The sequence below is a fragment of the Coregonus lavaretus genome (assembly GCF_964263955.1).
Source record: "Coregonus lavaretus genome assembly, chromosome: 14".
Lineage (NCBI taxonomy): Eukaryota > Metazoa > Chordata > Actinopteri > Salmoniformes > Salmonidae > Coregonus > Coregonus lavaretus.
This window is the reverse complement of record NC_140001.1, coordinates 45518414-45529487: the sequence shown is the minus strand read 5'-3', so window position 1 is coordinate 45529487 and position 11074 is coordinate 45518414. Positions and strand designations below refer to the sequence as shown.

The 11074-nt window shown below is 45.2% G+C and overlaps 1 protein-coding gene across 1 annotated transcript; it reads right to left on the bottom strand.

Moving 5' to 3' along the window:
- Positions 1-1886: 1886 nt before the first annotated feature.
- Positions 1887-4705, bottom strand: LOC311140983 (ankyrin repeat domain-containing protein 34B-like; the record flags this gene model as incomplete). The annotated part of the gene is made up of 5 exons (XM_084176247.1): positions 1887-2645; positions 2763-2934; positions 3175-3605; positions 3920-4157; positions 4503-4705. The coding sequence occupies 5 exons, from the start codon at positions 4703-4705 to the stop codon at positions 1887-1889; spliced, it is 1803 nt and encodes a 600-aa protein (XP_084032373.1).
- Between the last annotated feature and the right edge of the window lie 6369 nt (positions 4706-11074).

Below are 11074 nucleotides of genomic sequence, written 5' to 3'. Positions count from 1 at the left end.
TGATGTAGATGGTGGTGGGGTGGCTGGAATGACCGTGAGGAGCTGGGAAGGTGGAGGTGTAGCCTGCCGTTAGGCGTACGTTCCGGATCACCTCGTCCATGGCAGTACCGAGGTGCTCCAGGCACGAGTCGTGGCCTGCTGCCTCCGGTTTTCTTGGGTCGGTCATTCTGTCACAAGTGTAGAGAGGAGTAGGCAGGCGGCAGTTGCAGGTTTAGAACTACTGAATGTATTAAAGCACCATAGCTTAAAGCGGGACGAAACCCACAGTGCAAAATATAAAGTACTCAGGAAATAGTAGGAGAGATTCCTCTCAGGAAAACAAGCAACATAAACAATGACCGACAAAGACAAATGACAGAGGGCGTATATATACAGTGATAGAGTGGGGATTGGAACCAGGTGTGCGTAATGATGACGAGACAAGTCCGGGTTTGATGAGTGAAGGGCGTTTGCTAGCAGGAGGTTCGGCAGCAGCTAGAAGGCCGGCAACGCCGAATGCCTGAGCTGGACAGGAGGGGGAGCCAAAGCGAAGGCTAGTGTGACAGAATTAAAGGGTAACTAAAGACCCTTAATAGTGGTCTCCTGATGTGGTTTAAGCATTGTTATGTACTTACAACATCAAATGTTGTTGTTTTTCTATTAAGAAAGTGTGACTTTGAAAGCGAAAACCTGAACAAAATAATGTGAATTTCTGACTCAGTTGACAGCCTCATTTATCTGTTTCAATAGTAGGCCTACTTGCACAGTACAGGTTGGGTTGGACTGACTGTGAAAGACCAATATAGGATAGATCATTTTCAAGGGTTCAGGGTCATTGTTTCTCATAGAATTTTTCACACAGAGCGCCTTTCCTTTACTGATCGGGATATTTTGGGCAAAATTAGAGTATACCCACTTCTCCAGGCACCACTGCTGGCGCCGAGTGACTTGGTGTATAGAGAAAAGAGGAGAGGGCCGTAAAGCAGTTTATTAGCAGTAAAGGAGCACAACAGAACAAGCGAAAGGCAACACAACAACTACCTCGTCAAATAGTGTACAAAACAGCAGTGTTGAATAAATACTCTGTAAATACTATAATTGGATGCTCTGAAATTCTTACTAAGCACTTTCAAGCAGAACATTTATATTCGTGATCAAGAATCTTGATTGTCTTGTTTTTTATTTGGTGTTCATTCTTCCCAGTGACAAAGATACATATTTTCCTTATTGACTTAGATCTTCCACAGTCAGAGGAGTTAGCCTGAGTCCCAGATGTGTTTGTTCTGTGTTGCCAAATCCATTGCTTTCAATCTGTCATTGATTTAGTCAGAGAATGACTCACTCCCCCTTCCCTTTGAAGAGTAAATTCTTCTGTCCTTGTCCTTATAGGATTCAAGGCCTCCACTGAAGTTCATTCCAGTTCATTCCATGTGTTAAAAGCATCTCTGTCTGTTGTTAGATGTCCTGAGGAGAAGTGCCATGAGATTTCTGCTCTCAGACTTCAAACGGATATTGATTGATCAATTGATCAAAGAAGAGCTGTCGTGTTATCCATGGTTCTGATGTTCTGATCGTAATTCCTCTATTCCTTCCTGAGCTTGATGGAATTGCAAGTCTGGTTGTCAAAATAAGTGTAATTAAGCACATTGAAAAAGCTGGGATGAGGAATAATAGACTTCTGGTAAGAAGGCACAAGTTCTTTGTTGACAATGTTATGGTCACACAGCATCAACAGCGCTTGACATAGGAAGCAAAGCACACAGTAGTCAGACACACAAAGAAAATGCAGAGTTCTAGTCTGGTCCCAGAACTGTTTGTGCTGTTTTGACAAGGCGTAACAATGACTATAGGCCCGGGGTTAACAAGACAGCACGAATAGATCTGGGACCAGGCTAGCATTGTTCGTCTTAGTGGCTGAAGAGCTCCTCGAAGTTGACCAGCTGTTTAATCTGCTCAGTCTGCATGGAGTGTCTCCTCAGCAGTGTCTTAGACTTCAGATCCCTGGGGAAGGAAGGTGCGCAGGGGACAAGAGGCTTTGACCCTGCTGCAACACCCCCATTCAGATTCAGTGCTTTGGTGCTCCCACTCAGGCCGGGGCAGGTTGAGAAGGGGCTGACCCCGATGTCGGGTATGGGTGCTTTGGGGTTGAGAGGAGGCAGGTATCCCGGCCTGGTGTGGGAGATGTGATCCAGGAGCAGGGCCCCCGAGCCTCTTCTCTCCAGGTTCGCGGGTCCCCTTCTCTGGGCAGCGCTCTCCAGGGACTCCCTGGAGCCTGACAGGGTGGATGACCGGCTGGTGACCAGCTTACGCTTCTCAGTTCCCCCTACACCACCCCCTATGCCTCTGTTAGATTCATTACACTCTGGGTGGCTGCTGTGGCCGAACTGGGGCAGCTGGGAGTCGGAGCTATAGTGGTCCATGCCGATGTTGCGGCGGCGGACTACGTTCCTTAGGCTGGACACGGCCAGGTTAGGGAGGCAGCAGTCTAGGGAGATTTTGTCCACTGGGAGGACTGGTTCATGGCCGCCGCAGGGACAGTTGGGGCAGCCTCCTCCATCCCCCCGGTGCAAGAGGTTGGGGTGGGAAGAAGCTGCAGTGCTGTCATAAGACATCTTCCTACTCAGGCCTCTCCTTCGTCCTCCTCCGCCTCCCTCGCTCCCAGCCACCTGAGATACAAAGAATATATGGCAAAATTAATTATTATACAGACACATGATAATATTTGTTATTATTATTATTATTATTATTATTATTATTATTATTATTATTATTATTATTATGACCTGCTCCAGGGCCCTTAGCAGCCCTGTGGCGTCTTTGGCATCGATGCTCTGGTTGCGGGCGATGGTCGGCTGTAACCCAGGCCCTGCCCTTCCGGACCCAGAGAAGGCCAGGCCGTTGACCCAGAAGGAGAGCTCCTCCTCTGGGGGGATGTCCAGCAGCTCCTCGGTCAGGCTGAAATAAACCACACACATACACACAAATACACATTTGGTTGGAGAGGCTGGAGCAATGGGCAGCAACTAGTGCAGTGCCCTTTGAGCAGTTTAGGGGTTAAGTGTCTTCAAGGGCACATTAGTAGGTGATGGCATCTAGGACACTGATGCTAGCAACCTTCCGGTTGCCGCCCACTCCAAAAATATTTTTTTCCTGACAGACATGGGATTTGAACCCCTGCTTCTCTTGGCTACCTACCTGGAGGCCTTGCTCTGCTTCAGCAGCAGGGATGGAGGGATCTTCAGCCAGGGCTCTGAGTGGAGCCGCTGGAGATGGAGCAGCTTCGCCACCCCAGGACTTGGGCCTAGTAACAGCCTAGGGTCCCTGGTCGGGGAGCCCGGCTGAGAAGAACCAGAACCAGTAGAACCAGAGATGGGAGTTCCCCTTCCTCCACCCTGGTGGTGGTGCTCCCTGAGGCCCAAGAGGGGGCTCCCTGGCTGGGGGGAGGCGGTGGCGGAGGAGCCCTGCGGAGGGGTGCGGAGCTGGATCTCTGAGGGGGACATACAGCAGGCGGCCGAGCCAGGGGTGCAGTGCAGGCGCTCCTCCAGGTCGGGCGGTGGAGGCACGTTCAGGTACTGCTTGGTCATCTGGCGTCCCGACGGCAGCTTGTCCGTGGTGATGATGATGACCTATAATGTAATATAATATAAATAATATAATACATAATAAAATATATTACATGCCATTTAGCAGAAGCTTTTATCCAAAAGTTACTTATAGTAGAGCATGTATACATTTGGCCCCAGCGTAGGGTTGCAAAAATTAGGCAACTTTCCCAAAATTCCCAGGTTTTCCAGAAATCCTGGTTGGAATAGTAATAGAAAGTTAATAAGCAGGAAATCTAGAATCATCCAACCAGGATTTCTGGAAAACCTAGGAATTTGGGGAAAATTACCTGTATTTTGCAACCCTACCCAAGCAGGAATCTAACCCACATCCTCACCTCCTTGCCCTTGGCCTTGCAGGCATCCAGTAGGACTTTCAGGGCCTCCTCGTCCCCTGCATTGACAGCATAGACCAGAGCTGAGGAGCCAGAGTGGTCGTTCAGACTGGGGTCGGCTCCACTCCCCAGCAGCAGAGAGAGGACGTCCGCTCCGGCCTGCTCCAGACACGTATGCATCAGGGCCGTCTTACCGGCCTTATCCTGGATGTTTGGGTCAGCACCACTCTCCAGCAAGTACCTGTGGGGGAACATGGATGACATGTTGATCAATACCCTGTGGATCAGTAAACTCCTGAAGAGGATGTAAAGTGTATTTTTACTTGGCTACCCTACGGTAGGGCAGGGGTGGCCAATATTATTCATGAAGGGCAGGTGTTGGTGCAGGATTTGATCCAATCATAGTCTTCAATGTATTATTTAAGTCAGGTGTGTAATTGTTTCGGCTGGAATGAAAGCCTGCACACACACACTGGCCCATTGGGGATACAATTGGGCCCCTGCTCTGCAGTGTTTACTTTCTACTCCTTAACACCAAACACCAACCCAACCCATATGAGGTGTCATGGACTAGTAGCTTACTTACCGAACCATCTTGTGTTTGGGCACGCTCTGTGCGTCCGTGTGGCGTGTCCGGCACGCCACCATGAGGGGCGTCTCGCCACGCTCGTTGCTCTCGTTGATGTAAGCCCCTCCCTCCAGCAGCAGGCGTGTCAGACGCAGTCGACTCAGGAACACGGCCTTGAGCAGAGAGTTCCCATCCGTATGCACCCCCGTCGCGTCCTCCATGACAGGGTCAAAGGTCAGGTGGCTCTCTAATGCAAGTACTGGTACTGTGTCTTACAGGGTCATCAGTAGCGTAGAGAGGCAACTCTGTCAATGCCCTGTGGAAACACAGATGGACAGAAAAGGTGTCTTAGTGTTACTGAACTACAGCATTACAGCATTAAATTAAAGATGAAAGGTCATGCTAATGCAGGTAGTGGTAAGTGGCTTATAGGGTCATCAGTGAGATTCTAGATTTAACTTCGTCATGACCCTGTGGGATCACATATAGACAGATGTGTTCATAGAAATAGAATTACTGGAATATTACTAGAGGGGATTAAAATAAGAATTCCCCATTCAAGTCAGTGTTCTATGATGGGTGGACCGGTGGCCATTTTGAGTGTACCCATAACTGAGGGGGTCTGAGTTTGTTTCCGCTGCTTTTGATGCAATGGCTCTTTTAGATTTTCCAAGGTTTGAAGATAGATTATTTTATGCTAATATTATGAAATCATAGATTATGGAACTGTTGATACCGTCTTGGACCACACAGTATTTCCTGCTCCTAACACCTATGATATCTTCACTTTATTCTCATCAACAAACTATCATGGTCCAAACACACCAAGACAGTCGTGAAGAGGGCACGACAAAGCCTATTTCCCCTCAGGAGACTGAAAAGATTTGGCATGAGTCCTCAGATCCTCAAAAAGTTCTACAGCTGCACGATCGACAGCATCCTGACTGGTTGCTTCACTGCCTGGTATGGCAACTGCTCGGCCTCCGACCGCAAGGCACTACAGAGGGTAGTGCGTACGGCCCAGTACATCACTGGGGCCAAGCTTCCTGCCATCCAGGACCTCTATACCAGGCGGTGTCAGAGGAAGGCCTTAAAAATTGTCAAAGACTCCAGCCACCCTAGTCATAAACTGTTATCTCTGCTACTGCACGGCATGCGGTACCGGAGTGCCAAGTCTAGGTCCAAAAGGCTTCTTAACAACTTCTACCCCCAAGCCATAATACTCCTGAACAGCCAATCAAATGGCTACCTGGACTATTTGCATTGTCCCCCCCCCCCCCCACACATATTACCTCAATTACCTCGACTAACCTGTGCCCCCGCATATTGACTCTGTACTGGTACCCCTTGTATATAGACTCACTACTGTTATTTTACTTCTGCTCTTTAATTGTTTTTTTATTTATCTTTTTTTGTTATCTATTTTTTACTTAACACTTATTTTTCTTAAAACTACATTGTTGGTTAAGGCTTGTAAGTAAGCGTTTCACTGTAAGATCTACACCTGGTGTATTCGGCGCATGTGACAAATACAATTTGATTTGATTTGACTGAGGAGGACCAGGGAGAGAGAAACGGGGTATGTCCCAAATGGAACCCTATTCCCTATATAGTGGGACACTATATAGGGAATAGGGTGCCATTTGGGACACAGACGTGATTTTAAGAGATGCTTTTCACAGTGTGATGACATTTTAATGGTTAGTTCTTAAATCAGAAATTATGTAATAGAACACCCACTTAGTAATCAAGTGATCCATTTAGTTATGTGGTTCTGTACTAATCCTTGTCCTGTCCTTGTTGAGGGGCTCTGTGTGTGTGTGTGTTCTGTGCCTAACCCTGTCCTTGGTACCTGGACGTCAAGCAGACACTCAACATACAGACGCAGCATGTTACACAGCTCTCTCTCTCTCTCTCGCTCTCTCTCTCACTCTCGCTCTCTGTCTCTCTCTCTCTCTCTCTCTCTCTCTCACACACTCACACACTCTCACACTCTCTCTCTCTCACACACACACACACACACACACACACACACACACACACACACACACACACACACACACACACACACACACAGACACACGCCTCTCTCCCCCCAGAAAGCTTGAGTACATACAAAGGGACATCTCTCTCTTCAAGATGTTCTCTCACCCTCCGCTCCTAGAGTGACTGTATGACGGTATGCAGCACTAAAGTCCATTGTCTGTTTGGCCTTGTGTTTTTGTTGCTACCATCCAACTGACTTTAATAGAGAGAGAGAGAGAGAAAGAGAGATAAAAAGATTGTGTGTGCGTACGTGCGTATTCATCATCACTGTATGTGTTTGGTCATTTCAAAAGGTAAGACATGCGTAGGAGGGTGGATAACATGAGGCCTTCTGAAAGATATGCCGTATTCAAATAACCAGAGTCTGATGCATTCAGCTGCCTTTTGTATTGGAGGGGTTAGGGTCTGCTTCAATAGCCTGCTACAGTAACCAGTATCACTGTATTTGGATAGTTCCAAGGAGATGGTTTGTAGATAATCAGTAGATGTTCAATAACTGTCAACAGCATTTTAACCAACTGTGGTCCTCTGTAGCTCAGCTGGTAGAGCACGGCGCTTGTAACGCCAAGGTAGTGGGTTCGATCCCCGGGACCACCCATACACAAAAATGTATGCACTCATGACTGTAAGTCGCTTTGGATAAAAGCGTCTGCTAAATGGCATATTAATTAATTAATTAATTAATTAATTAATAATCCACTAACCCTAGCCCTAACCTTAACACTTATACTAACCTTAACCCTTGCCCTTATTCTAAAGCTAATCCTAACAACACACTTTAGCAACAGAGAGTTTGTTGATAGTTTGACCATCTGTAGATCATCATTTTAGACTATCCAAATAAAGTGTGACCCAGTAACAGAGTGAGAGGCATAGCCCCAGTACTATTGTGAACATAAAAAATATATATACAGCACCAGTCAAAAGTTTGGACACACCTACTCATTCAAGGGTTTTTCTTTATTTTTAATGTTTTCTACATTGTAGAACAACAGTGAAGACATCAACACTATGAAATAACACATATGGAATCATGTAGTAACCAAAAAAGTGTTAAACAAATCAAAATATATTTTATATCTGAGATTCTTCAAATAGCCACCCTTTGCCTTCATGACAGCTTTGCACACTCTTGGTATTCTCTCAACCAGCTTCACCTAGAATGCTTTTTCAACAGTCTTGAAGTAATTCCCACATATGCTTAGCACTTTTTGGCTGCTTTTCCTTCACTCTGCCGTCCGACTCATCCCAAACCATCTCAATTGGGTTGAGGTCGGGGGATTGTGGAGGCCAGGTCATCTGATGGAGCACTCCATCACTCTCCTTCTTGGTAAAATAGCCTTTACACAGCCTGAAGGTGTGTTGGGTCATTGTCCTGTTCAAAAACAAATGATAGTCCCAATAAGCCCAAACCAGATGGGATGGCGTATCGCTGCAGAATGCTGTGGAAGCCATGCTGGTTAAGTGTGCCTTGAATTCTAAATAAATCATATACAGTGTCACCCGCAAAGAACCCCCACACCTTAACACCTCCTCCTCCATGCTTTACGGTGGGAAATACACATGCGGAGATCATCTGTTCATCTACACCGCATCTCACAAAGACACGGCAGTTGGAACCAAAAATCTCAAATTTGGACTCCAGACCAAAGAACACATTTCCACCGGTCTAATGTCCATTGCTCATGTTTCTTGACCAAAGCAGGTCTCTTCTTATTATTGGTGTCCTTTAGTAGTGGTTTCTTTGCAGCAATTTCGACCATGAAGGCCTGATTCACAAAGTCCCCTCTGAACAGTTGAGGTTGAGATGTGTCTGTGAAGCATTTATTTGGGCTGCAATTTCTGAGGCTGGTAACTCTAAGGAACTTATCCTATGCAGCAGAGGTAACTCTGGGTCTTCCATTCCTGCGGTGGTCCTCATGAGAGCAAGTTTCATCATAGCGCTTGATGTTTTTTGCGACTGCACTTGAAGAAACGTTCGAAGTTCTTAAAATGTTCCGTATTGACTGACCTTCATGTCTTAAAGTAATTATGGACTGTAATTTCTCTTTGCTTATTTGAGCTGTTGTTGCCATAATATGGACTTGGTCTTTTACCAAATAGTACTATCTTTTGTATACCCTTGAATGAGTAGGTGTGTCCAAACTTTTGACTGGTACTATATATATATATATATATTTCATTCAGATTTTTCAGGGGGTGCTGCAGCACCCTCAGCACCCCTACTTCCCGCGGCTATGGTGAGAGTATAAGGGAACCAAAAGAGAATGAAGTTTGTGATAGAAAATGTCAGCTCTAATGACCAAGAACTTTAGTGTTGTATTACCAAAAGGATTATCCTTTTATTTCATACAGTGTCATGTGATTTATAGTCAAGCCCAAAAATGTGTCCACTTTGAGGTGGCAAAGGTTTGATGGTATTAAATGGTTCCCCTCAAGCCGCTAACCAAATTGATTATATGATAACCTCTCTAGTCTATGCAATAGAATGTTTGCAAGCTGATAAAGCCATATATGTATATCTATGGATAAAGCAATATTGAGACAAGATGGAATGTTCACACGCTTCTTGAAAATGACTATCAAACAACAAAACTGTATAAGAAGGCCTATAGGGAGGAGGTCAGATACCTGGCAGTGTGGTGCCAGGATAACAACCTCTCCCTCAATGTGATCTAGACAAAGGAGATGATCGTGGACTACAGGAAAAGGAGGGCCGAGAATGCCACCATTCACATCGACGGAGCTGTAGTGGAGCAGTTCGAGAGCTTCAAGTTCCTTGGTGTCCACATCACAAACAAACTTTCACGGTCCAAACACACCAAGACAGTCGTGAAGATGGCACGACAATGCCTATTCCCCCTCAGGAGACTGAAAAGATTTGCCATGGGTCCTCAGATCCTCAAAGAGTTCTACAGCTGCACCATCAAGAGCATCCTGACTGGTTGCATCACCGCCTGGTATGGCAACTGCTCAGCATCCGACCGCAAGGCACTACAGAGGGTAGTGCGTACAGCCCAGTACATCACTGGGGCCAAGCTTCCTGCCATCCAGGACCTCTATACCAGGCGGTGTCAGAGGAAGGCCCTAAAAGTACCGGAGTGCCAAGTCTAGATCCAAAAGGCTCCTTAACAGCTTGTACCCACAAGCCATAAGAATGCTGAACAATTAATAAAATGGCTACCCGGACTATTTGCATTGACCCTCCCCTTTTTTTTACGCTGTTGCTACTCGCTGTTTATTATCTATGCATAGTCACTTTACCCCTACCTACATGTACATATTACGTCAATTACCTCGACTAACCTGTACCCCCGCACATTGACTCGGTACCAGTACCCCCTGTATATAGCCTCGTTATTGTTATTTATTGTGTTACTTATTTGTAATTTTTATAACTTTAGCTTATTTAGTAAATATTTTCTTAACTCTTATTTTTCTTAAAACTGCATTGTTGATTAAGGGCTTGTAAGTAAGCATTTCAATGTAAGGTCTACACCTGTTGTATTCGGCGCATGTAACACATACAATTTGATTTCATTTCATTTGAAAACCACGGTATTTGGAAAGTTTTTGCCATCAGATCAAATGATTTACCTAGACTGGCCTATACTTATTCTATTTAAATGAACAAGTGGCTGAGGTGTTTGAGGAGACCAGTGTTGTTGGTCTGAGACACTCAGAAAAGTTGAGGTTGACTTTAGAGTGCACAGAGAGAGAGCATGGCACAAACAATCTGTAACTGTAATTAGTTTCTTTACCAGAAAAAATATTGCATATCAGATTACAGATACTTTTCAAAAACTAGATGATTAGTTTTAGGATTAGTTTTAAATTCAGAAAGGACTTTGTTTTCTCAATGACATTCAATTCAGCATTCAAAAAAGGTGCAAGTTTAAGTTTGTTCCACCTGAGCGAGTCTGACCACAAGTCAGAGACCACTATGATGACACACCAAATGATGACCACCAATCAGAGACCACTGATGATACACCAAATGCGTTTAATGGATGCTTTCTGTCTTATTCTAATGCCTCTTAATGGGAAAGTAATTAGAAAGTAACTGAAAGCAATCCGATAATGTTACTGTGTTTGGGTATTCCAAAAATGACAGATTACCATTTTGGACATGTAGTTAGTAACTGTAACAGATTACATTTATAAAGTAACCTACCCAACCCTTACACACTCAGGTTGTACAACTGATGTACAACGTATTTGACACAATGATTGCGATATAACATCTCTGTTGTATATGTTTGTCAGCATAAAAACGTTAAGACAACCATTGTGTGGTTTCTTCTCAACACTTGTGTAAATATTGTTGTGCAGAAATACTCTCTGTTGTTTCACAACTGTTGTGCCAAATACATTCTACATCAGTTGTACAACTTGCGTGTATACAGGGCCAGAGAGTGTGGCTGCATGTGTTTGCAGACAGCAGGAGGTGTGTGCTCTCCACAGTCAGGGCCCGTCCCAAATGCACCCTATTCCCTATAGCCCAGGGCCCTGGTCAAAAGTAGTGCACTATACAGGGAATAGGG